This window comes from Syngnathoides biaculeatus, chromosome 15, assembly GCF_019802595.1.
Source record: "Syngnathoides biaculeatus isolate LvHL_M chromosome 15, ASM1980259v1, whole genome shotgun sequence".
Taxonomy (NCBI): domain Eukaryota; kingdom Metazoa; phylum Chordata; class Actinopteri; order Syngnathiformes; family Syngnathidae; genus Syngnathoides; species Syngnathoides biaculeatus.
The window spans coordinates 22196315-22223768 of record NC_084654.1 but is presented as its reverse complement, the minus strand read 5'-3'; the positions used below and the strand labels follow the sequence as shown (position 1 = coordinate 22223768).

At 45.0% G+C, this 27454-nt stretch overlaps 3 protein-coding genes across 6 annotated transcripts; 2 read left to right on the top strand and 1 right to left on the bottom strand.

The window, feature by feature from the left end:
• Positions 1-282: 282 nt before the first annotated feature.
• On the bottom strand, positions 283-9537 carry afg1la (AFG1 like ATPase a). The gene is made up of 13 exons (XM_061844499.1): positions 8768-9537; positions 6988-7187; positions 6511-6562; positions 6335-6436; positions 4624-4754; positions 4463-4562; positions 3862-3920; positions 3701-3783; positions 3533-3603; positions 3360-3460; positions 2455-2595; positions 2124-2234; positions 283-1285 (listed from the first exon to the last, which is right to left on the bottom strand). The coding sequence occupies exons 1-13, from the start codon at positions 8892-8894 to the stop codon at positions 1148-1150; spliced, it is 1416 nt and encodes a 471-aa protein (XP_061700483.1). The 5' UTR covers positions 8895-9537; the 3' UTR covers positions 283-1147.
• On the top strand, positions 2473-16107 carry LOC133513584 (sex comb on midleg-like protein 4). Of its 3 annotated transcripts, none has more exons than XM_061844500.1 (9): positions 2473-2611; positions 10342-10590; positions 11275-11404; positions 11507-11707; positions 13031-13186; positions 13375-13611; positions 14121-14260; positions 14660-14774; positions 15308-16107. In XM_061844500.1, exons 2-9 carry the CDS (start codon positions 10348-10350, stop codon positions 15346-15348), a joined length of 1263 nt encoding a protein of 420 aa, XP_061700484.1. In that variant the 5' UTR covers positions 2473-2611; positions 10342-10347; the 3' UTR covers positions 15349-16107. The 3 variants fall into 3 exon arrangements, with proteins under 3 accessions (XP_061700484.1, XP_061700486.1, XP_061700485.1); XM_061844501.1 differs by lacking the exon at positions 2473-2611 and adding an exon at positions 4509-4647; XM_061844502.1 differs by having other exon boundaries at positions 14660-16107.
• Positions 15253-25930, top strand: vsnl1b (visinin-like 1b). Of its 2 annotated transcripts, none has more exons than XM_061844506.1 (5): positions 15253-15392; positions 17769-18181; positions 21199-21365; positions 21493-21708; positions 25116-25930. In XM_061844506.1, the coding sequence occupies exons 2-5, from the start codon at positions 17866-17868 to the stop codon at positions 25311-25313; spliced, it is 897 nt and encodes a 298-aa protein (XP_061700490.1). In that variant the 5' UTR covers positions 15253-15392; positions 17769-17865; the 3' UTR covers positions 25314-25930. The 2 variants fall into 2 exon arrangements, with proteins under 2 accessions (XP_061700490.1, XP_061700488.1); XM_061844504.1 differs by having other exon boundaries at positions 21196-21365.
• Positions 25931-27454: the final 1524 nt, after the last annotated feature.

Here is a 27454-nt window from a genome sequence, read left to right as displayed (position 1 = left end):
ATGTTTTTCTGGGTATAACAGTCCCCCCCCCCCAAAAAAAAAAATACAAATGTTTTTACTCTGTAGATTTTTTTAAATAAAATAAGACGTCATACTGTCAAACAACAACGCTAGCGTTAGCTGCTAACTTTCACACAGCAGTACGTTGAGCATTAGCTTAGTAACTAATAGCATGTTGTTTTGTTTCTAGGGCTTACCGAGGACGTTTTAGGTGTTTTTAGGGTAAAATATCAACACTAATAGTTTATAATAAAAATATTGTCGTTATATTGGAAGCAACCACGCTAAAATTCACCGCGAACCAGCACACAGCCATATTCTGAAAGCTAGCCATTAGCGGCTAATAGCCTGCCCACCCGTTTTATTTGGTGAAATATTGACATAATTTCTGAAAATTAAAAACCACACGTACAATGTCAAGGAATATCGTGTACATTTAATTTGAGGACATTTTGAGTTGCATTTTACAAAATTCTTGACTTAGAACATTTTCGCATGTATTGCTTGATGTCACGACAGCTTGAAATCCTTCCCCACGTCGTCTTCACGCAGTTGGACCGCTTGTGTTAAAAGCTTTACCGTAAAATCACGTCTTAAAGTGCAAAAAGATTGCAATAAATAATTTCTGTACATCTCCCACCAAGATCATTCGGAGTGAGTACTTTGAGTAGGAGTAGTGTTCTTCTGTTTCAAAACTCGGCGTATTGGAGCTACACTGAAAAGAAGGGGGGAGGAAAAAGTTGCATATTTTTATATTGTGAGAATTTTTTTTATTTACAAAGTTATAGTTTATTTTTGGAAAAATTAGTATGTCTATTTTTGAGTGAGTTATAGTTGTATTTTTCTTAAAAACTTTAGTTGTATATCTTCAAGATTAAGTCATTATTTTTAATAGCAAAATCAAGAGAATAAAGCATATTTTTGAAGATTTGGAATACTAAAAAATAGACTTAATATTTTAATTTTGTGTACATCTTTTTTTTTTCTTTTCAGTGTAGCCTTAAACCCCAATTTTAAAAACACATTGTTTTCCCCTTTCATTTACATTTTTAGCCCACAAACAATGGTTTTATTTTTTTTTTTAACGGTACATTTGGGATGTTGAAAACCAAAATAATGAAATTAAAAAAAAAAAAACGGAACTGGATTAACGTTTGGTCTTGGTGCTGCGGTCCCCCTCCAGCCAGTATTCTTCGCTCTGCATCTCGCTGAGCCTGGAGACGGTCCTCTGGAAGGCAAACATCTCCTCTTCACCGCTGAAAATGGACAGACCGCTGGCCTCCTCCTGTCAACACAGTGAGTCGTCAATTCATCTAAACAACAGGAAAATCCATATATATATTTTTTTTGCCTTTCAGATGAAAAGTAAAAACTCCAAAAGTGTTGGAAATCTTCAGCTGAATGCGACAATCATAATTTAAGGGGGTGGGAGAAAATGATTATCGCATGGTTATCTCTCAATCGTGCACGGCTGCTTCGTTGCGGTGATGGCTACATCGAACAATGTGAATATTTGTTTCATCTGTTGATTTTTTTTTTTTTTTTTTTTTCAATTAATAGATGAATCAGATTAAAAAGAGTAGCGGTGTCTTGTCTTCCTGCAGGTCGAGTAGCTGGGGCAGTCCAAAATGGTGCGTGCCAACGTGATGTAGTTTTGCTACATGTTGGTTAGCGTTGCGATTGTGAAAATGCTTCTCGGACTAATATTTTCCATTTTATTGCAAGTTTGAAATGAGATCAGAGGGCTAAAAGGTCCAAAGTAACATTCGTATACCGTAATTTCCGGCCTACAAACCGCGACTTTTTTCCACACGCTTTCAACCCTGCGGTTTATGCGGTGGTGCCGAGCTAGCGTTAGCACAATGCTACCGTGGAGCTAGCTTTAGCACGGGACTAGCATTAGCGCGGTGTTAGCGTTAGCACGGGGCTAGCGTTAAACTCTTTCTGTGTACCGAATCTTATAACCAGGTGCACCTTACGGTAGCCTAAATAGATCAAAAAATAATCTTGAGTAGTTTCTCCAAGACCCTGAATAAGAAGTTTGAAAGGTGAATCTTATTGATACTGGTCTGGTCCTGGGATCAGTTTGACACCCATCCCTAATCTTAGTGACGAGCTCCTACTCTTTTGAGTCCCAGGTCATCCATGAGGATGTGGCTCTCGTCGTGGCCGTGGTCGCCCTCGAGCACGAAGATTTCCTCCAGCGGGTGATCGGCCAGGATCACGACGCGCACCTGAAAACGGCACGCGGGTAAAACGTTCAAAACTTTTTCAGAATTGTATCTAAACGTGTTCGCTGAGGAAATAAATGGAAATGATGCGGTCATAGTTTGTAGTAACCAAAAACAGATTTGCATGAGCCAGTATCACGGCGGGGAGAAATATGTCGTAGTCCCATCATCATAATATCTCTCCGTTTAAGTTCCACATGAAAGGAGAGCAGTAAAACGCAACCTTGTGGTCGTAGAGCGCGTCCACCAGCGTGATGAGCCGGCGAGCTTGCGTTTTCTTGTTGATCGTCAGCAACGGGACGTGGCGGATGAAGACGGTGTCGAACAGGCGGGAGATCTCCAGGTAGTCGCTGGCCCCCAGGGGCTGAAACCAGCAACAGGTCAGTCACTTTGGATGAAATGGATTAGAAAAGATGGCATGAAATCTTGCATGAGTAGAACTACGGCTTGAACACGTGCGACTGTGAACCCGAACTAGGTTAAAATTTGTATTTCCGGTTTCTTCCCACATCCCGAAGACATGCAACACCCTAAAATTGCCCATAGGTGTGATTGTGAATGCGCCTGTTTGTCTCTATGCGCCCTGCGATTGGCTGGCGACCAGTTCAGGGTGTGCCCCGCCTCCTGCCCGTTGACAGCTGGGATAGGCTCTGGCACGCGACGTGACCCTCGTGAGGATAAGCGGCAAAGAAAATGGATGGATGGATGGATGGACAATCCTATCTTCCCATTGGTCGGCTTGTCGTCTATGCACGCAACACTGTAAAAGTGCCATCCATATAAAACTCGAGGGCTGCACTACCATTATAATTTCATATTAAGGTGGGGCCCACAAAATATCGTGTCGCGGGCCGCAAATGGCCCACGGGCCGCCAGTTTGAGACCGCTTGTTTAGCGCATGTATGAGTGGTAAAACCATTTAAAAATGGTCTGTAGTCTTTTTACACTTTTTTTTTTTTATATACACAATTGTTGTTCTTTATGTCGGAATTTCCTGCCCCCACCCTCCACCACCGTTGGGATTTGTGGGGGGAAAAAAAAAAAAAAACTTATTAATAATCTCCTCTGTGGTATTCAGTGCGGTTTTCCGTAATCCATTTCTGCGTATTGATTACTCTGCAGCTTTACCCTGTCACACAGCTCCTCAAACGTGCAGTCCAAGATGGTTCCGCACGCTTTGTTCAGACGTACTTTCCTGTTGTGCACGTTGAGCACCCTCGGCCGCGTTACTGTGGAGTACATATTAAAATTACTACTCTGTTATGAAAATATGACCGATCGAATTATGCAAAAGGCCTTACTGTCGTTCTGCTTGAAGGCCAGCTCGTCAAAAAGCTTGTCAAGACTTTCTTCTGCTTCGGGCTCACCGGAACTGATGTGAGCATAACAATAATTGGAAGGAATTATAATAATAGTAATATATATATATATATTTTTTTTTTAAAATACATGATCCATGGACGTCTTACAGGAAGTAAAGTTTCCCGGCGGCGGGTCTGTTCCTCTTGCGGTAGTCAATCCCTGAATCCAGACGAAGAGTTTGGCAATATTTCTGTGCAATATTTAGATGGACTGAGCGCTATCATATTTCATTATTTGCGTTATCATTATTATTTTTTGAAAGTCTTACCTGCAACACGGCAATAAAAGGCACAAAGTTGACCCTTTGCAGCCCATTCTTGTACAAGTCTGAAAGAGAAGAAAATTCATTTCAATTTTTAGTTTTTTTTAAATATTTATTTGAATTCAATGGCGTTAGAATCCTTTTTATTTATCATTCCATATTTAATTGAATCCAGTTTCTAACTGAACAAAATTATTTTTATTTGTATCACAATATAATTACATTCCTAATTTAAAATAATTAATATACAATTTAATTAAATGTATCAAATTTAATTCCAATTGAATTTAATCCGTATGATGTGAGTTAATTCCTGCTTTAATGGTAAGTCAAAAGTAATAATTGATTTATAATATCAATTTACACCTGATATAATTTGATTATGAATTGTCTGCATGGTAGTCTAATATTTTTATTTGTAAAAGAGTAAAATTTAAAATCTTACTTAATTCCGAAATGTATTTGATCTAATATCCAACTAAATTTAATGAATCCCGCCATGTACCAACGCAATAATAATCATATTATTACGACAATTACAGCTGGTGTAGTGGATTTGCGCCCAACGTCCGGTTCAGAACTTTCCCCACGTGGCCTCACTTCTCACCTTCAGGGATGCGATTGGACGTGGCCACGACGACCACGCCGTGGAGAAACAAGTTCTCAAACAGCTGCTTGAGAATCATGGCGTCGGCGATGTCCGTCACCTGCAAGGACGTCGCGCGATAGTCCTCATCGCCGTCACGTGCATCGGCGTTTAGTCGTTACCTGGAACTCGTCGAAGCACAGCAGGCAAGCTTCCTCGCTGATCTCCTCGGCCACCGGGGCGATGGGGTCGTAGGATTTGGCCATCTTGCCCACTTTTCTCTTTGGCAAACTCTGCTTAAGGCGATGGATGCCTGCACGGTCACGCGAGATTCGACTCAAGGCCGCGATAATCCATACACGCGAGCTGCAACATTGCTAGAAAACCATCTAGAACTTGTTCTTCTTTTTCTTTCGGCTTGTCCCGTTCGGGGTCGCCACAGCGTGTCATCTTTTTCCACCTCGGCTTATTTCGTGCATCTTCCTTTCTAAGACCAGCTGTCCTCATGTCCTCCCTCACCACATCCATCAACCTTCTCTCCTCCTTGACAGCTCCATCCTTACCATCCTTCGACCAATATACTCCCTCTCTCGCCTCTGGACATGTCCAAACCATCCAAGTCTGCTCTCTAACCTTGTCTCCAAAACATCCAACCTTGGCTGTCCCTCTAATGAGCTCATTTCTAATCCTATCCAACCTGAACCTCAACATCTTCATTTCTGCCACCTCCAGTTCTGCTTCCTGTTGTCTCTTCAGCGCCACCGTCTCTAATCCGTACATCATGGCCGGACTCGCCACCGTTTTATAGACTTTTCCTCCATCCCGGCGGAGACTCTTCTGTCGCATAGAACACCAGACACCTTCCGCCAGCTGTTCCACCCCGCTTGGACCCGTTTCTTCACTTCCTTACCACACTCTCTATTGCTCTGTATTTGAAGTCATCCACCCTCGCTATCGCTTCGCTCTTCCTCCTCCGCCCCTCTCATTCACGCACATATATTCCGTTTTACTTCAGCTAATCTTCATTCCTCTGTTTTCCAGTGAGTGCCTCCATCTTTCTAATTGTTCCTCCGCCTGCCCTCTGCTCTCACTGCAGATCACAATATCATCTGCGAACATCATGGTCCAAAAGCCCCTTCCAGTCTAACCTCGGCTGTCAGCCTATCCATAACTACCGCAAACAGGAAGGGGCTCAGCGCGGATCCCTGATGCAGTCCCACCTCCAATTTAAATTCTTCTGACACACCTACGACACATCTCACTGCTGTTCTGATGCCCTCGTACATGTCCTGTACTATTCTAACATAATTCACCGCCACAATAGACTTGCGCATGCAGTACTACAGTTCCTCTCTTGGTACTCTGTCATCGGCTTTCTCTCGATCCACAAAGACGCAATGTAGCTCCTTCTGGCCTCCTCTGTATTTTTCCACGAGCATCCTCGAGGCAAATAATGCATCTGTGGTACTCTTTCTCGGCATGAAACCATACTGTTACTCACAGATACTTCGGTCCCGAGTCTAGCCTCCACTACTCTTTCCCGTAACTTCATTGTGCGGCTCATCATCTTTATTCCTCCGCAGTTTCCACAGTTCTGAACATCGCCAAATGGGGACTAGCACACTTATTTTCCTCCATTCTTTTGGCATCTTCTCTCCCGCTAGTATTCTATTGAATAAGTCGGTCAAAAACTCCACAGCCACCTCTCCAAATTGCTTCCATTCCTCCGCCGGTATGTCATCAGGACCAACTGTCTTTCCATTTTTCATTCTAACTTCCCCCCTTACTAATCATTGCCACTTCCTGGTCATTCACGTTTTCCTCTTCTACTCTACCTTCTCTCCCATTTTCTATTCTGTCCCACCTCTGATATAATAATAAAAGCGCACTCACGTTTGTGTACGTCCAACATGAAGCCGTGGAAGTGGACCCTCTTTTTCTTTTCCGTCTCCACGTGCGAGTAGAACATGTCCATGACCATGGTTTTACCCGTGCCTGAAATATCGTCAATCATCTTAGTATTAAAAAAATAATAATAATTCGGAGGGTCATGTGGATGGATCCCTTACCAACGTCGCCGTAAATGTAGTAACCCTTCGGAGGCTTCGGCTTGGCGAATAACTGCAAAAAGGGGAAAATGTCACCAAATCTACTGCGTTATATTCATTCATCTGGATATCGTCAATATTGATTCAGAATGGTCAAATATCAATATTAGGACTGTCCAATATCATGATGACAAATTTGACATTTTAATCTGAATTTTAGTACCGGTAAGTAGGCTTGGAAATCACAATGTGTTAAGATGCAATATCTCAATATTCTTACACTGAAAATGATTCCACTCTACAAAGATATTTTTCAAACGAATGCTATATAATCATTTATTATGATGGCCAACCTTAAGTATGACAATATCATCAGTATTGCGACGTGTCTCAAACAACAGCTCTTATTCCTTCCTGTTAATTTGTATTTTACATCCATTTGGCTTTTGAAACTTTTAAAAATAGGCATATATCAATTCCAATCATATATTTGTGCACCTTTTGGAATATGGACGCGGGCGTGTTGCTGTACCCGCGGAGCGTTTTGTGCAGCTGGTCCAGTCTGAGCATCACAGCCCTCTGATGCTCGTCCTCGCGCAAGGTCCCGTCCCGGATCAGCCTGCCGTAGTGGTCCAGGGGGCCGCCCGAGCCGGCGCTGGTCTCGGCCTGCGCCTCAAGCCGGGCTTCCGCCGCGTAGCCTTCTCGTACGGCGACAACAACAAAAACGTGGCGATATTAAGACATTTTGCCGACTTTGTATACAACCGAGAGCAAAAAAAATTGACGCGACAGAACGGACTAACACTCAAGTACAAATCTCTCTTTTTCAAATGTAGGGACCTTTGACCTTTATAGCCCATTTTTGGGGGTGCTGAAGCAAAAAAATAAGACCATGGTTCATTTTTGATACTATATACGATAGGTACGCGTTCATTGTACATTGTGCGTCATTATTTTGCGTGTACAAGGCTTGTTTATTATTGCACCAAAACACACACAAGCTGATGTCGTCCACGTTTCCGTCTACAACCTCAATTTTGTTTTTTTTTTTTGTATTTAGAGAAGCGGTTTTGGTCCTTTTTATTAGAAATTTTTCTCCGTTCAGAACCTGTCGGTACGTATATATTTTTTCTAAAGTACGGTACAACCTCGGTTCTCGACCACAATCTGTTCCAGAAGGAGGTTCGAGAACCGATTTGTTAAAAAACCAAATCGATATTTCCCACGATTTGTTCGAGAACGGCGACGTTCGAGAACCGGGGCTGTACTGTACTTCATTTCTGTATTATATGTACTTATCGATGCATAAGTGAAATATGAAGGTGATATGATCGCTCACGCTGTTTTTTTTTTTTTTTTTTTTTTTTTAAACGGTCGCAAAAATGTTGGTCGGATTGCAAAATCGGTAAAATTGCCGGATTTGTTGCTTTTAATGGGATTATATGCAATTACAATGAAAATAAGTGCAAATGGTAATTCTTTCGTCAAGCGGTCACTGAAATTTCATGAAAATCCGTTGAGAAACAATAAAGTTATGACATTTTGAAGATCCTAATTAACTGGGAAGGTCACAACTTTTTTGCGCTTATCTATAATTTATACAGTACCATAATTAGCCCATAATCCCAATCTTTAAATGGTCATAACTTTTGTTATTTGAGCGATTGAAATCATTTAAGTAATATTTTGAATGCTTTTCAAAGCTCTTTCCAATGATAGCGGAGTTTTTTCAGTTCCATGAGATTAGAATTTTTTTTTTTTTAAACGTACGTTTCTAAGAAATGATTTACTCCCACATTTTTTTTCTTAAACATTTAAATAACCCCTCTAAGATTTGACGGTTGAATCACAAGTCCCCGAACGTGAGCTGCACCCCTAAAAAGTGACCGTCCAATCGCCCCTGGTAGGCCTGCAGTAAAAGTCGAAATTTGTGAGGAAAAACAAACACCCCAAAAATGTCCAAAAATAAAACAAAAACTGCAAAGAAACGGTTCGAGTACCATCTTTTACTTGGCTTCACTGTTACCAATGCCAGCGGCGTACTCAGGTGGAATTACGTGTATGATTTGACCGAACAGCAAAAGTTAAAAAAAAAAAAAAGGAAGCACGCTATCATCACGCGCAAACTATAATCTTTATTTTGACTCCATGTGTGATTTATCTCAAATTCGATCACTTTACTTTGATATGGTCAGTTTGGCTAATTTGTCGGGTGCAGGCAACAGAGGCACAAAATCGCTCCAAAAACAGAACTAAACTCACCAATAACACGTCTCACCTCGTCTGCGACACGGTATGAAGGTTTTGAGCAGTTTGCTGGAGGAATGTTGTCCTCTCCGGAGCAAAGAGCAGCCCAGAGAGGCTGGAGGTGACATCTTGGAAGACAGCGGCATCCACACCGCCATCTTGTTTTGAAACAACTTTATGGACAAAGTGACCGTAACAAAACACTCGTTTATTATTTTTTGGGGACCGACAGAGGGAGACAATTCTGCCGTAAAAACCTCAAATAAATGAATTGAAAATGTAGAGAATCATAATTGGAATAATTCAGAGTAATATTGAATTGTATTTGAATAAAACCACAAGTAACCATTTTCATATTATGTACACACTACCAGTCAAAGGTTTTGTACTTTCAAGAGTTATGGAATTAGAAACTCTGTACAAACGTTTGACTAGTAGTGTACTTTTTTTTTTTTTAAACTCAGTAATAAGAATTAGTATTAATATTGAGGTTTGTTGTAAACCTGCAGATTGATGCTGAAAGGTGTGCTGCCATCCAAGCAGCGTCTTTTTCAAGCACGTCCCTGCCAGCTTCAGGAAGACAATACCATGCCTTGCGCATGTTACAATGGCGTATCTTTATAGTCCAAGAGTTGAAAATGTGTGACACATTATGAAGCACTACATACGAAAAGAGACCTCGGACTGTTGAGCAACTGAAGTTGTACATTAAGCAAGAATGGGAAAGAATCCCCTCTAAAAAGCTTCGACAATTACTGTCCTCAGTTCCCAAACGCTGGAGTGTTGTTAAAAGGAACATGTAACAAAAAATCCCGGTGTCGCAGTTTTTTTTTTTTTTTTTAATGTTACAACCCGAAAATTCAAAATGAGCGAATCGTCTTCTTCTCCTAATAATAAGTACAGAGCAGTTTTCTGTATTTAAGCAGCATACACGGCTGCGCATCCTCCTGTCGTGAAACATCAGCGCGGAAACGAGTGCAATTTCCCCTCCACGTCAATGAGCAGCAGACAAACATGGGAGGCTACAGGCTTGTTGCCATGACGACAGAGGAACCCCATCACCGCCACCGCGAGCAGAGGCACATTCTCTCTCTCTCTCTCTCTCTCTCCTCTCTCTCTCTCTCTCTCTCTCCGTCTGTCGGTACACACGCATCAGCATCCGCTTTCCATCCGCCGCCAAACGGGAGGTACGAGCGAGGCGCGTCGGGAACCCCTCCTGCCGGTCCGCATCGGGGGCGGTGAGCGTTTACATCCCTTTATCAACGGGTAACCTCTCCTACGCCGGTTAAAAAGATGGACGCCGTCGTGGGCGGTAGTCGTACTACATAGCTGCGTAGGCATGGTGAGCCACCCCCCCCCCCCCTCTTAAAAAAAAAAAAAAAAAAAAAACAACCTCCCATCCTTTTTACTGCTGAATGCATTAATCAAATGAGAGCCTGCGGCAATATTAAACGGGAGGCGATTATGCCTACAAGGAGGGTGAATTTGTTATGTTAGTCATACAGGAAGAAACCATGTAACAGCCATCCAGCTTGTTCCTCTTCTTCGTTGGTTTGCGTTCTAATCAGATGGATTATTATTATTATTATTTATTTTTTTTACCAGCTCCAAATGAGTGTACCCTCAGGGACGGCGCAGCTGCGAGCAGACGGCGACGACAGCGGCGGCGAAATGCAATCGGCCGCGGTGGCGCCGTCCTCCTTCATGCCGGCCCAGTCCGTCAAGATCCCGGGCAGGAAGCGGGGCAGGCCCCCCCTCCGCAGCGTGGCCAAGATGGATTTCGCCACCCGCTACGCCGACTCGCTGCCGCCGCTCAAGGTGCCGAAGAAGAGGGGGAGGAAGCCGGGATTCAAGGTCAGGACGGGGGAGGCGGGGGGTTTGCCGGGGGGGGGGGGTACCTTGAAGTTCTAATTTGTTCCCCGACCACGCTCATTGAAATGAATGGAATTGCCGTTAATCCGTTCTTGACCCCCGCCCCAGAAATCCCACTATAATTTGTCGTGAAGTTTTAAATGAAAAGCACGGGATTGTAAACGAGGATGTGTAATTTACTCCTGCACTACCACGGTCGTTTATTTTTGCAAATTCCAATACAGGCGTTAACTGCCATCGACGGACATAATCGTCAAATACGGTTTTCGACAAGTAGGCGTGGGTAACTGTCTGCTTGGGTTTCACAATGTAAACAACCTGAGCCATGGCAGGTATCATGTCCCAAAAAGCTCATTTTGTCTGCTTTTTGTTTGCTAACCGGTGTTTTTGTCGCGGGTTTGGCGCTTGTACAGTCATCGGTCGCATTCTGAACGGTCTTGAACGTAGCTCGACGTTCAGAAACTCAGTTTTGTCTCGCGCTAACAAAGCCCTCGACATGCTTGAATGGTTAGCGTGGATACTTGTGGTTTTGCCTGAATAGAAATGGTGGGGCAACGCACGTAGACAGGTTATATAACAATATGCGGATGATGTTATTACATGAGTAGTTATTACAATATCATAAAGTGCGGTTTACCGGAATGCCTGCTTCTTGTTCTCCTGCAGCTGAAAGCCAGGATGGTGATGACGCCGTTGGCCATCTCGCCGCCTAGCAGCACCCCCGAACCCGACATGAGCTCCATCCCCCAGGACGCCGCCACAGTCCCCCACTCGGCCACCCCGCAGGTGCTCACAGGTAAAACTCGTCAAATGCGGCTGTCAACCGGCACGATTAAAAATTTTAAAAACGCCTTGCTGGGAATTTTTGATTGTTGCCGCTCGCCGTGCTGCTTTTCAGTGTGCATCTACATCAACAAGCAGGCCAACACGGGCCCCAACCTGGACCGGAAGAAGATCCAGCAGCTGCCCGACCACTTCGGACCCGACCGGCCGTCGGTGGTGCTGCAGCAGGCCGTGCAGGGCTGCATCGACAGCGCCTTCCAGCAGAAGACCGTCTTCGCGCTGCTCACGCAGGGATACGGCGGAGAGAAGATATCTGGTAGCTTTTCGCTCATTCCGGTCTTCGCGTAGCTTTCGTCCGCAGCCGTCAGAAATCTGAGTGGATTTCGGTTCCACTCACAACACGACGTGGACTACCCACTGATCTTAATAATAATAATAAAAAAAAAAAAAAAAAAGACTTGCTAGCGCATACGTGCCAGTTGGCCGCCATCTTGGTACTCCCAAAACGTGTGGAGGACACGGTTTATAGGTTGGATTATGGTGGGGTTTTTCCTCAAAGTTTGGCATGTAGAATTAAAATTAGTTATGTGAGCTTGACATTTTTTTTCAGTTCTGGTAACATGAAGGATTTTTTATTCCATTTAGTAAGCCAGAAAAGGACAGACATAGAACACCGTGACTAGCAAGAAACCTTGCATATTACCAAGGGCCCGATTTCCGTGACATGCTAACTTTTCCCAAAATATGCTCTGAAGCATTATCATCATTTTTTGTCATAAAAACATTCAATTTTCAGTTAATCAATTAGATATATTTTTGGAAATATGGGAAAACGCATTGTTCATTTGCTGTCTCTGCGACGTCCTGTTTCAGACAGAAAATGTAAACTTGTTTCCTCGCATTTGAAAATCAAATTCAATTTGCAGAGTTCTGTATTATGAAATTCATCAAAAATTTCACAGAAAATGTGTTTTCTTGCTTATCCACTGATGAAGTTTGGGGAAAATATTGACATCGCTTTTTCACGACGAAAAACCGTCGGCCTATAAATGTGAAGCAAAGACTGAACGGTAAACAGCAACAACTGAAAACAAAACTTTGTTTGAGTGAATTAAGCTTATCAGAAAATTTAGAAAAATTTACAAACAAACTTTAACTGTGTCAAAGTAAATCTTTATATTTAATTTAATTAAATTTATTTGTATTAATCCAAACCCAGTGAAATGTTTTCTCACAGCCACAAAATTGACGACTATCAGGTCGGCATGGTTGTTTTGGGAGTATCAAGATGGCGGATGGCGACTTCAGCTTTGCTGGCCAATGAGCCATCCATCCATTTTTTTTTTTTCATTATTATTTTTTTTAGATCAGTGGGACGACCAGTAGCTTTATTTATTATCTACATTGGAGACCAGTTGTACAAGTGCGCCCTCTAGTGGTTTGAAAAACAATTACTCAAGAATTGGTCTACGGTCGTTTGTGCCGCTGTAGTACGAAAGGAAACAAGACATTATGACAAAATGTGCATTTAGGACTTAAAAACAAGTAGGAAAGTGCAAAGACTCGCCGAGTCAATAAGGCCCATAATGCTGATACAATTACACTGCCGAATTCATATTTTTCTGCATTTGACCGGCAGCCACGTTTGACGGCAAGCAGCACCTGCTGAGCCTGCCGGTGGTGAACAGCATCGACTACGTGCTGCGCTTCCTCAAGAAGCTTTGCCGCAGCCTGCACTGCGAGAACCTGTTCAGCGACCAGCCCGTCGGCCGCCGGGCCTCCTACCACTCCGACGGTAAAACGGCAGTCGCTCTCTCCGTCGCGGTTTCGCCGCGTTATTCAATTACAGACGTCGTTAACGTGTATCAGGAAAAAAAAGAAGGGGTCGCTACTTTGCGGATTTCGCCTATTGCGAGGGTGAGCCCGATAATGGAGGAATTCATATATTTCTCAAAACAAACGCGGTTTCCATCTCGCCACCAGGGGAGACGTCTCCGGCCGAGGAGTACCGCCACGGGCAGGCGGAGGGGAAGCGCCACCCCGCGGCGGACCACAGGGAGTCTGCGTTCGGCTCCATCAGCTCCACGTCGTACTCGTCTTCCCCAAAGTCCTCCTACGGTTTCCGCGCGTCGCAGCAGCTGCAGCAGCCGCCGAACGCGTCGGCCGCCGCCAGGCAGTCGCCGGGCAGCCCCAACGCCTTCACGGAAAGCAACAGGACAAGTGAGGCCATTGGGGGGGGGGGCACACTGTGGACTGTTCCCCAGTAAAATCATTTTTTAAAAGCATTTTTTTTTTTCAAGCACAGAAGGCAAATATATCGAAATGCAGCTGAACTGGTCGAGAAGTGATTCTTTCGCAAAGCACTAGAGGGAGCTGTAGCACATGTTGGGCATCGCTGATCTCATGAGCGCAATCCAAAATCAGGCCCCCTGCTGGCGCTAAACATTCCTGCATCGGTCGGACCTTCCTCAACCTGTTGTTGCCTGGCAGTCCTGCAAAATGACAAATGAATTTTGACAAAATCGCAAGCTATAGCACCATCTAGTGGAGCAGCTTGGTCACTGCATCTCACTTCTTCACCAGCGAGAACAATATTTCAAAATTAGGAAAAAAAAAAATCGAATCTCATTCTGCACCTGTTTCCGGACCTGCACCGTATAAATTATGAGCTCACTCACAGCAAAGTGTCGAGCGCGTGATCTCATAATTCCGAGCGTCTGTCCCGACAGGAGTCTACGCGGCACAGGAGTCCAAGGCCCCGTCTCCCGGCAAGGATCCGTCCACGTGGAGCGTGGACGACGTGGTGTGGTTCGTCAGGGACGCCGACGCCAACGCCCTCGGACCTCACGCCGACGTCTTCAGGAAACACGTGAGCCCCCCCCGGACCCTTGCGGGTTGTGTTCTTTATCCTCTGCGACGAGTTGAGACGCGTTTACCGTACAGATATCCGTGTACAGCAGCGTTGTTTTTCCTGATTAAAATACACATTATCATCATTTTGTTTTTTTTATTACGGCAACGCTGGAACGGATTAACGGCATTTCTATTTGTTTCAATGGTAAAAGATGATTTGATTTACTAAGGGAATTTGTTCAACGTGTATCTCAAGGCACCTCAGTATTTTTGGGGCTGTCAACTGTTAAAACGGGTCGAATTTGACCCAGATAGTACGTAAAGGTCGTATGTAGCCCCCGGGCTGTACTCGGCCCGCCCCTGAGCCACCTGATGTTACCCCCGCCCTCCCTCCTCACTTCCACCCCCCCTGCAGGAGATCGACGGTAACGCCCTGCTGCTGCTGAAAAGCGACATGATCATGAAGTACCTCGGGCTGAAGCTGGGGCCCGCCCTCAAACTCTGCTACCACATCGACAAGCTCAAGCAAAGCAAGTTCTAGGACGCTCGCCCCCGATTGGTCCGCTCACAGGAAGTAACTTTACGAAAAAGATCGGTCGATCGGTCGACTCGAGGCCGGAACAACGACTGGCCGTTGTTTTCTTTCTGAATACGGTAAAAGTCCCGGAAATTTATGCAACGACTGAGAACCATCCAGTCCGGAATTGCCGAGATTGAACTCGCGTTCAATTCTTTTTCACCATCTCGGATTTTTTTGGGTTCATAACTAGCCCGAAGACTCATTTGGGGCTTTCTGACATTTTGTTAGCCCTCCCTGACTAGAAAGTCACAAAAAAAAAATAATAATAATAACTACTTTTTGTTTTGTTTCTTTTTCATCTGAATGCCTTGCACAACGAATACAAGAAAATATGAATTTTCCTGAACAATTTGTCCAATTTGAAAACGCCTAAGCTTAATTGATTTGCTTTATAAAAAAAAAAAAAAAAACAACTGTGAGATCTCGGCTCTGGAATGAAACCAATATGATTCATTTTTTTGGTCTTTATTACATTTGTCCAAGTTCATAGGATACGGGGACACACACGATCGTCCGGCTCGTAGCTACCGGAAGGAGCAGCACAATCTCCATTGAATCGAAGCAAAAAGTACGACAATTTTTTACAGTTGAATTTTTTTACATTTTCGTTAGTTATGCCATTGTTATATGTATTTATTACTATTATTATTATTTTTTTTTTAGAAAGAGCAATACTAAACACTGCCATCATGTTAAAAAGCATCTTTCTTTTGGGAAAGATTTGAGATACAAGCGCAGGTCACAAAAAGAATATAAGTCGTTTGTCAAGGCAGCACTATTGTTATTTTCTTATTAAAATTAATTGTTTTTGTACAGATTTGAAGCCTTTTTGGCTCATCGTTCTGTTGCCCTTGAGCACAAACTTTTGTTTTTTCTGATGCTGCGCTCCATTTATTATAAATCCCTGCATTGAAAATCATTTTTAAGATTTTGTGATGCGAAGATTTTTTTTTTTCTTCCTGGGCAACATTTCCACTGAATTACTCCCTTGATGAAAACTTGATGTGAAAGTATTCTATAATCCCAAGGAATCATATTAATCTATATACTTGCAAATACATGTGAACAGTGTTTGAAAATGCACAAAGTGTCGGAAATGTTTTAAATATGTACTTGGATCAGTGTTGACGCATACGCGACGGACGCTTTGCGATTTGCGGGACAGCAAAGAACTATAAATAATGTGTAATAATCCTGTATGTGAGTATTAAATGGAGACGTGTCGGCTCCTCATTTTGTGTGCGTGTTTAAATGGAAAAAAAATAAAAAATTTCATGATTTTATTTTCAAGCGTATTTTCACATTTTTTTCATATTTTTTTGTTTTAGTCTAGTGTTTTATTTTTATTTTTTTTATTTTATTTTTCTATTGGATGTTGGGGAGGGGGTGTGGCCCCACCGCAGAAGGGCACCCGTGACGATAACCATAGAATAGAAATTGACGGCTTGGTACAGTGTGAGAACTGACTGAAATATATTAAATATATATGAATGTGTGATCTACTGTATATCAAATATGTATATCCTTGATGAAATATCACGCTACACATACAAAGTACGCTAACGTTTCTAGCGTAAAGTGACGAATGACAAACGGCTTGTCTTCCCAAAGGTGAGTACTTTAACTTCATATTTACTTCATGTTAGTGGTTACTCTGTATTTATTCTTAGGAGTAAATAGTTATAATTACAGCTCATAATTTTTCTTAAAATAAGATATATATACCTGGTAACTTTGATGATAACCATAGAATAGGAAGTGGAACCTACAAGAGTTTGTTTGTTCCAAATATTTGTATATTTCATCCCATATATCTAATATTTTTGCAGTTCTTTTTCCATTATTTGTTTTAAATCTGTTTTAGACTCGTGTTTTGTATTTTTTTATATCAATGTTCCATTTTCTTTATATATATATATTTTTTAAATCATCTACGTGTAAGTTTTATTCCAAAACCGTCTAATATTTAGTATTTTTATGCATATAAAAGGATTTTTCATATTTATCTCTGTATTTTCAAGTTGTCATAAAAACACTTCACATTTGCAAATATTTTTCGTCTTCATTTATTTTCATCCGACACAAAATATTTGTATTTTATGTGCCATTTGCATGTCCTCCCTGTGCCTGCGTGGGTTTTCTGCGGGCACCCCGCTTTCCTCACACATCTCAAAAATTGAAGACTGCAAATTGCCCGTAGGTGCCACTGGTTTGTCTCTATGTGCCCTGCGATTGGCTGGCAACCAGCTCAGGGTAAACCCCGCCTCCTGCCCGAAGATAGCTGGGATCGGCTCCAGCGCTCTCGCGACCCTTATGAGGATAAGCGGCTCAGAAAATGAATGAATGGATATTTGTATTTGACCTAATCTGGTAAAGCATTGGCCTCACAGTTCTAAGGACCCGGCCGGGTTCGATCCCAGCCCCGCGTGTCTGAAGTTTGCATGTTCTCCGGGCACTCCGGTTTCCTCCCACATCCCCAAAACACAAACACGCAACATTAACTGGCCACCCTAAATTGCCCGTAGGTGTGATTGTGGGTGCGGCTGTTTGCCTCCTTGTGACCTGCAATTGGCGAGCGATCAGTTCAGGGTGTACCCCACCTCCTGCCCGTTGACAGCTGGGATAGGCTTCAGCGCTCCCCCCGCGACCCTCATGAGGATAAGCGGCTAAGAAAATGGATGGATGGATGGATGGCTTTTTCGGACATTTTTGCCCCCCCCCCTCCAAAAAAAAAAAATCCAGTTTTACTTTTGTTACCCATTATTTGTATTTCCCATCGGTTTTAGACTCATATTTTGAAATATCCTTTTGAAACTGTAATTGCAATATTGTTACTTGTTTTTATAAAATCTTTTCCCATTTATTTTTTTTTAATTTACATTCAATCATTTTTTTATTTTTCGTTTCACATTCTGTATTTTAAAGTGAATTTTTTTCCCTCTAGATGTCTTGATGCCGGACAACGTGACGGTGCGTTCGCGTGCAGGCGGAGGCGCACGCTCGCGAGGCTTCGCGCTCCGATCCGAGCGCACGACGCTGTGATGCGTTCAGGCTCCTGCGGCGCATCCGACAAAACCACAGCCCTCGCGCGCCTCCCGATCGGGACTGGAACATCCAGGAGAAGAGCGTCGCGCCGTCGTCATCGGCAGCCGGCTCCTTGCGAGAGAAGCGTTGCGCACCTCCTTGGCGCCGCCGCCGCCACCTCCTCACTCCCTCCTCCTCCTCCTCCTCCTCCTCCTCCTCCTTCCTCCTCCTCCTCCTCTTCCTCCGTCTCCTCAGCCTCGCCGCCACCGGAGGGGAGTTTTTCCCTGTGTACTTTGCAGCGGGAGAAGAACAACACGATAGCAGTGCTACAAGGTAAGCCGCCCCGCTTTATTTTATTGCATTATGTTAGGAACAGACAACCCCCCCACCCCCCCCCATTTACAATTGCGCATTTTTGCTTCCTGCAGCCTCGTGATGATGTATGACAAATATGCGCAACCGCCCCCCCCCCACCACCACCACCACCTCCGCGCCCCCTCCCTTTATCACTGCGTCGTTTCCATCGGAATGCGGCAGCGTCTCGCTCGTCGTCGTCAATCACGAGCGAGTCCTGTTATTTTCGCGTTCCCTTGGGCCTGCGTGCATAGCGTGCACATCATCCTCACCAGCACCACCACCACCATCATCATCATCATCATCATCATCCTCCTCCACCATCCACGACCCCCCCCCCACCCCCAACGTCAAAACAGCCGCACAGTTGCGTGATGCGTTCGCTGCATCTTCTTGTCAAGTGTTTTGTCCTTCAAGGTCATCCATTGGTTGCCTCGTTGCGGTTTGCCGCGGGTTCCAAACAGCGGATTTACGGTCACCCGTTGTTTTGCGTTTTGGAAATATTTGCGGCGGGCGGGCCCCGTCGTCACGGCGCAGAGAAGCGGATTTCGTGCGTTCGTCGGTGTGGTTCCGGGGCTCCTGCCGGTCGGACCCACGCAATGTGGCCGTTTATGCTAATCCGAGGAAGGGGGTGGGGGTGGGACGGGGTAAATAAAAAGTTGCTGGACGCTTGCGGCTTGGCACGTTCGGGATCTGTGAATGGATCAGTGACGGCTCGTTGGCCGATCTAAAATCACATCCAGACCGGCCCATGTGTGAACATTCGGCCCACGAAGACAACCGGGCTAGTTTTGTCCAGATTCCGCCCCCATCCAGATTATTTTACGTTTTGTAGCTTTATCCGATAAGCTTTGACGTGTGCTAATTTCTCCCGATTTTCGGGTTCCGAACTCGCAACCAACCGATTTGAAATAACGAAGACGCTCAGTCAGTCTTTACAACCGAAACTCTGTGTAGTGGTGGAAGTTGATCTCTCCCGAGTCACGACTCTGAGGACTCTCTGACGTGAAACGTGACGTAGCCAATCCAAGACCGAGGAACAAGTTAGCGTTCGTAAATAAAAAAAAAAAACTAGCATGTCATTTTTTTTGCGGGGTATAAAAGTGACTTCCTCAGACGGCAAAAGTATTTTTTGGGGACATTGTGCCGGCGGACTTCTGGAACGCTCGGTAAAGCTCGCTGTGTACCCGATTTCGAAATCGGAAGAGAATGTTTTTTTGTGAAGAGGGAGCTAAGTCAATTTACCAGTCGATCTAGGTTCCTACCCTTACCTACGGGGACGAGATGTGACCGAAAGACCGAGATCCCGGACACAAGCGGCCAAAATGAGTTTCCTCCGCAGGGTGTCCGGGCTCTCCCTTAGTAATAGAGCGAGAAGCTCGGTCATCAGGGAGGGGCTCAGTGTCCAGCCGCTGCTCCTCCACATTGAGAGGAGCCAGATGAGGTGGCTGGGGGAATCTGATCCGGACACCTTCCCGGTGAGATGTTCCGGTCACGTCCCACCGGAAAGAGACCCCGGGGATGACCCAAGACTTAGGAACGCCTCGGGATCCCTCCGGAAGAGCTGAAAGAAGTGGCTGGGGAAAGGGAAGTCTGGGTATCCCTCCTGAAGTTACTTCCCCTGTGACCTGACCCGGAGAAGCGGTAGAAAATGGATTGATGGATTTGGAAATCCTTAAGCGTGTACTAGTATTATATTAACGTAGTATTGTAGTAAAGTCTGAGACTGGATATTCATATTTTCCGGATTCTGACTCTCTGGATATCAAATTCAAGTAAAGTCGGATGCTAACACCCGGCACATTCTTCCGCCGCGTATCGATGACGTGTCGTCGGCCGTTCTACCTCACATAGACGGAACCGTGTTTGATCCAACGACCTTCGATAGTGCGACGCCATAACTTAGCCTAGCATAACTTATCTGGTCCTCGCTGCCGCGCTCGGTAACATCCATCGATGAAGCGGCTGAGTGACAGCGAGGATCCGGGTCAGTGCCACAGCCTGGCACAAACAAGCTTGAGGCCCGAAATAGAAACATGAGCACCGGGGGGGGGGGGACAATTCCACACTTTCACCCTCCCACCGCCCCGAACATAAAAACAAAAAACAGGATGCTGCTTGAATTCTCATTCACCTTCTACTAAACATGTTTGGGTGCACAATATAGCTCTTAACAAAGTGCTAAATGAAATATGATTTCACGCTGGTGTCGTTTTGTCGGATCTCAGTGTGGTGTTTAGCTCACAACATCCTGCTGAACAGGTTGGGAACGTGTGTAGAACTAAATGGAACAGTCCTAAAATGGTTTACTTCCGACCTGTCCTGAAGGGAAGAAGTTATTTCCTCACAATTGGAACTTTTCAATCTGATCGAACGGCGCCGACATGTGGGATCCCTCAAGGGTCCGTTCTTGGTCCACTTCTATTCAGACTGATCCCGTGGAATCAATCACATTGTTTAGAACTTTAATGTTGATCATCACACACACACAGTTACAGATAATCCATTCATCAATTTGATTTGCTGCTTATCCTCACAAGGGTCACGGGGCGTGCCGGAACCTATCTCAGCTGTCAACGGGCAGGAGGTGGGGTACACCCTGAACTGGTCGCCAGCCAATCGCAGGGCACATGGAGACAAACAGCCGCACTCGCAATCACACCTTGGGGCAATTTAGAGTGTCCAATTAATGTTGGGTGTTTTTTGGGATGTGGGAGGAAACCGGAGTCTTCTTTTTCTTTCGGCTTGTCCCGTTAGGGGTCGCCACAGCGTGTCATCTTTATCAATCTAAGCTTATCTCGTGCTAAAAATAGGATTAAAACTGCAAAGCATTATTTTGGAATCAACTTCGTTTAGATAATTGCTAGCTCGATTTTTTTTTTTTTTTTTTTTTTTTTTTCTCCGCAAAAAGCCGGTCCCACAGGAGTTCGTACGACATCCGAGGCTTCACCGAACGCAACGTGGCACCGAATTTGATTTTCGTTCCCACGCAGCAGCAGCCATGGGAAAGCAGAACAGCAAGCTGACACCCGAGGTGATGGAGGACCTGGTGAAGAACACGGAGTTCAACGAGCACGAGCTGAAGCAGTGGTACAAGGGCTTCCTCAAAGACTGCCCCACGGGAAGACTCAACCTGGAGGAGTTCCAGCAGCTCTACGTCAAGGTGGGTCCGTCGGCACGTCCGCGTTCCTCCGGATCGCGGTGGTTCTCGAATCCGGGGGTCTCGCTCTCTCAAAGATGACAACGTCGTCCTTTACAAAAACCTGAATCCGTCCCATTTGTCGCCGCAGTTCTTCCCGTACGGCGACGCCTCCAAGTTTGCGCAGCACGCCTTCCGCACCTTCGACAAGAACGGCGACGGCACCATCGACTTCCGAGAGTTCATCTGCGCGCTGTCCATCACGTCGCGCGGCAGCTTCGAGCAGAAGCTCAACTGGGCCTTCAACATGTACGACCTGGACGGCGACGGCAAGATCACCAGGGTGGAGATGCTGGAGATCATCGAGGTCGGTGGTGCTCTCATTTGCTCTTAGTAGTCCCGCGAAATGCTTCCTGTCAAATTAAATGAAAAACCAAACCCGACAGCGCTCGACGTAAAATCCGCGCAACGTATTGGCATGCTAACGGTTAGCAACGAAAGTTACAGTTGTAGAAGCAATGCGTATTTAAACACAAATGGTGTACAGTGATGCCTCGGTTCTGGACCACAATCCGTTCGAGAAGTGATTCGTTCGAAAACCGAATCGATGATTCCCATTGCAACGAATGGAAAAACAAATAATGCGTTCCAAGCCTAAAAAAGTTGGCTTTTAAAAGCTTTTTTTTTTTAGCTTTTCCTGATAATAAACTGCATAGTAGGAATACATGTATAGTTTAAATACTTTATATAATAAAGTAATTTAAGAAATATATTTACTTTTTGCTTAAAATGTATGCTTTAGTGGTAGAGTAGGGTGGCCTGGGAGCGCATTGCCGTATCCGTAGCGACTCGGCTCCCAGCCTTGTAAACTTTTTTTATTAACAAAAGTGCAGAATAACTTTAAACGAGCAATTTGAATTCTTTGGAGCCGTGATTGGGGGTTAATGCGGTAGTTCTCGATAAGAAGAAAAACAAATGTCACTACCGGGACACGTCTGTGTACAGAGGGTGCGTTGTACACAATAACAAAAGTGCGCTAGGCTAGTTGCGCCAGCGCACTCACTTCACAACAAAGCCCGTCGTGGGTCGGCTGGTCTGGCCGCGCGCAATGTCATTTCCTGGGTTTTGTCGGGGGCGTCCGAGTACCGATTTTCGTTTGAAAACAGAAGCAAAAAAAGAAAAAATCTCAAAATTTTCATTCGAAATACCGATTTGTTTGAAAACGGGGACGTTCGAAAACCGAGGCTTTACTGTAATTGGTGCAGCAATCACAGGCATATTTTCTTTATCCTCTGTGAAAAACGATTCCCATTATAGCAATTTAGTACGTAGTACAGTAGAAGAACTCTATTCTTCTTCTTTTGAATGCATGACCAACTGTATTACGCACCACCGCCCCCTTGTGGCCAAGGCAGGCACACCACAAGTAGGCAGCATTAGATCATGACGTACAAACCGTTTACTCTATTTCACGATGTTATTACGCTGGGTTTTGATCAAGTAAAATGTTAAGCGCGAGCCACAAAATTGGGGTTTTATTTTGGGGGGGGGGGGATTGCAACGGATTAACTCCATTTTCATTAATTTCAGTGAGGAAAAAATGGTTTGCGATGAGTCTTTTGAGTTCACAGCGTGGCCACGGAACAAATGAAACTCGTACGTGGAGCCACTAAAGCACAAAGAAAAATGGACCAGGATCAAATCTAAGATTCAGGTTCGGTTCTTGTCTGTTTGCTGTGTCTCAAGAAGCTCTCTAACTTCCCCTTCCTTCAAAGTGTATGTAGTTTAAAAACGGTGTGACATGGAAGACGCGTCATTTGCAAAATATAAACAAGAACAGAAAAACTGCAGCGAGGGGTGTGGCGCATCCTGCGGTCCCCCCCGGATTGAGGTGGGGGATCGTCAAGCGAGAGTCCGACTGGGTGGGCGTCGGACGGCGGGACTGCAGTTGTATTGAATTACGGCATAACGGCGCGGCCATCTTGTCGCAAGCACAGGGGAGTCGCACGGCACGCTCGAGCGTTTGTCCCTTTCGAGCGGGCTTCTTGCGGCCCTTTTCGGAAAACGTCTTGGAGGTAGTGGAAGCATTTTTTTTTTTTTTTTCCGCTGCTTTTGTCGAAATACTCCAAGGATCAATAATTATACAACAGTCGGCACGCTCTCCTTTTAAAGGCTCCTTAACGGGGCTTTTTGCTCTCCGGGGCTGTCACGATTGAATCTTTTTTAGAATTGATTATCCGATAGATATTTTATCGAGTAATTTGTTTCTGAGGACCGGATTTCTATCTTTCAACTGCAGATGTTTGTAGTGAGTGTGTGGAATCAACTGTACAGAATTTGAGACAAGAAACTTAGCCTTTGCTAAACGGTTAGCATCCGTGATTAGCATTTTAAGATTCTTTAAGATTCGGCTAACTTATCAATCATGTTATATGTGCAATACACATATAATATTGTCTTAAAATCAGTTGCAGGCGGTCTTCTTTCATTTTTGGCAAAGTTTGTCAGTGGGACGACATTTTGTCCGTCTCCTATTAATGTCCGCGTGAAACACTGGCGCAAACATAGTTCCAGATGGAAGTGGTTTTCGTGTTTTTTTTTCTTTCTTTGTGTTAATGAACAGCTTGAATATTCTTTAAAAAAAAAAAAAAAGACATCCGGCACTATGGGCAGAGTATGTTAAAGGTCCACTGTCATGAAAAAATGGCAGCCAGTATCGACCCATCTGTTTTTTTCACCACAAAACATAATTTTGACGTATATGGCTTTTTGTCACTCCTGCCATGAAAATCCTCTCGAGGGATTTGTTTTCAAGAAGAAGCAGGAAGTGACATACAGGGCAGTAGCGCACTCAAGCGGTCTCGTCTGTTTATACTAGTTCTACCTGCTGGAAGGTAGCTCGTTGTTCCTTCGTGTTAGCCAAACTGGCGGCTCGTTGTACCGCTGGATAATGCTCGAACGCTCGGGAGGATGGATTCGCTCTTCATACTTTTCCAAAAGAACCGGTTCGTCGCGAAAAATGGATCGCATGGGTGAAAAGAACGAGACCTTCGTGGGTTCCCAATGAAAGGTAAGTGTGTATACAGCTACTAAAAAAAAAAAAAAAAAAAAAAATAGCCGGGGTGGGGGACGTAATCCTTTCAGAACGTAACAAAAGTTATGCGCACGTAAGTCAGGGGTGCTAAATGCGTCGATGTGCCCGTCGGCGCCGTGTCCACCGACCAGGGTGGCTCATTTACGCCGTGCGGAGGTGGATCGGACGGGGAGGTGCTTTGGCCGTGATCCGCATATCATCTAAATATGTCTCGAGACGATTGGCTAATATCGGCGCGGTCACTTCACTCGGTTGTGAGATGTTCTCTTCTTCGAAAAGAGCTTTCGTGTCAGAAGGGGCGTGTTCGTCTCCAATAGTAGGTGTGTGACATCACGGACAGAAGATGCAGCCAATATGGCGACCACTTTAATGCCGAATGAGACTTCTGCAACTTTGCGCATGGATGACGCGCTCGTCGCTCAAATTTATTTTTTTCGTACAGAGATTGAAGTGAATAATGTTATATGTATTTTTCATTTCAATATCTATATATTTAGAATGTTTACAGGCATGACATTTGGGCTTTAAATTAGCGCTTTCCAGCTAAAAAAAAAAAAAGAGGCCAATATTTAGTTAATGGTCTCTCGAGGCACCGCTGCATTCGCATCCAAAAATTCTATTTCTGAATGGGGAAGGCTTGCGTTATGACGTCGAATTCCCCGACTCGCCCTTTCCCGCAGGCCATCTACAAAATGGTGGGCACGGTGATCATGATGAAGATGAACGAGGACGGCCTGACACCGGCGCAGCGAGTGGACAAAATCTTCAGCAAAATGGATAAGAACAACGACGACCAGATCTCGCTGGAGGAGTTCAAGGAGGCGGCCAAGAGCGACCCGTCCATCGTGCTGCTTTTGCAGTGTGACATGCAGAAGTGAAGCCCCCCCCCCCCCATCCCCACAAATGCCACCTCTGCTCGCTCCCCACCCCCACCCTGCCTGCATCCACACACACACACACACACACACACACATTGGACTCCTGTTTAAATGTCTCATTCCACAGGGGTAGAAAAAAAAAACAAACAAACAAAAAAAGCTTGGACTCTTTTTCAATGGACTCGCTTCTTGTGGTCGTATGCATGAGAAATATGTCAAATACGCGGAATCATTTTTGAACATAGCGACAAGTTAATGCTTACATTTCTATTTCCCGACGTGTCGTCAGTGCGCCGTCAACCCCCGCGCAACGACACGCTCAGCGAAGTCCAAACTTTTGCGACACGTCCGACGGGGCCGCCGCCATATTCTTATTTGGGGAGCGCGTCGGCGGCACGCGGCCCGGGTTGGAGCGTTTTGACGTCGGTGTCGACTTCGCCGTTTTTAGGTCGACTCGTGCGACACGTGACGGTGCAAATTGTAAATTCCCACGATTTAAAGGGGAAATCCAATGGTTTGCATTAACAATGTATCCAATAGGTCATGTAATATGTACACTATCGTGACAATGTGATGTTAAATCTTCTCTCATTTAATCGTATTTTGAGAAGATTTTTATCGAGATTTGTGAATTTTCAGGGCCGCCGCCATTTTCACGAGTCACATGACCTACGTGCGCGGATGTGACGTGTTGCGTGCCGCAACAAAGGCTCGATTACGTGGGACACCATTATGCCCAGCGCTGATTTCTCGGATTTATCCTCATCTGGTGGAGAAATAGCAGTAACGGTTGATCGGGAAGACGGAGGAATACTTCTGTACAGAGCGGCGGAGCCGTGAGCTCGCGACTCCGCCACACGGCGGAGCGAGCTCGTCAGACTCCGTGTCATTCCGCCCGAATAACCATCTGAATATTCAACATTGTTTACAGCCAAGCGTTTGGCGGCATTATTTACAGCCACAGGTTCAAATCTGTATGGAAGTATTCCTCCGTCTTCCCGAACAACCCAGCCGCTCATGGCTGTGTATGGAAGTGTTCCTCCGTCTTCCCCATCAACCGAATGGCGGAGAGCCACTCACGGCCGTGCCGCTCACGGCTGTGTATGGAAGTATTCCTCCGTCTTCCTGAGCGGCGGAGAGCCGCTCACGGATGTATTTGGAAGTATTCCTCCGTCTTCCCGGTCAACCGATACTACTATTTTTTCATCAGTTGAGGATAAATCCGAGAACTCAGAGCTGGGCATAAACAGTGTCCTATGAAATCGAGGCTTTGTTGCGGCACGTAACACGGCGCATCCGCGCACGTCGGTCACGTGACTCGCGAAAATGGCAGCGCCCCTGAAAGTTCGTAATTGTCGATTAAAAATCTTCTCAAAACACTGTTAAACGAGAGAGGATGTCAAAATAGAGTACATATTGCATGATCTGTTGGATACATCGCTCATGCAAGCCAGTAGATTTCCGCTTTAACTTCGGGCATCCGTCCGGTCGACCCGTGAACATCAGGACCCCTGCAAATGGGCAAATTGACCGAGTTGAAAGTTTTGAATGCCGCCAAGTGAAGGTAGCTTCGGGGGGGGGGGTTGGATATTTCACGAGCGAGTCATCCTAATTTTCCAGCACGCTTCACCCACACACGATGCGGAAAACTAAAAATAGTTTAGCCATCAGTCTCACATGTGTGGTTATAATTTGTTATCCATGAGACAAAACCTTCAAAGTGCCCCCGGAAATGGTTGACATGAGCTGAAAATAGTGGCTTGGCGCCAAAATGCCAGACATCCCGTTATCATTTTGGAGATTTTATTTTATTTTTTGTTGTTGCGTGGGTCAACTCAGGACCGACAGGTTGCAAAGTGAAACTTTTATTCCGGGTGTCGAGTATTCAACAAAACGCCGTTTGGCCCCCCTCCTCCCCCGCGTACCAATATGGCGGCCCATACGTGACGTCGCGCCGGCTTCCTCCCATAAGTGAAGCGCCGCCGCCGCCGCGCCGCTTCCAGTAACCGTAAAGAAAACAATAACTCGATGATCGTTGTGACGACGCTGTAAGCGCCAGCCTCGTAGAGCTCGCCGATGATTTAGAGAGAGACGTTCGCACACGACAGAAAAAGTATTGCATGCATATATTACGTGTCAGA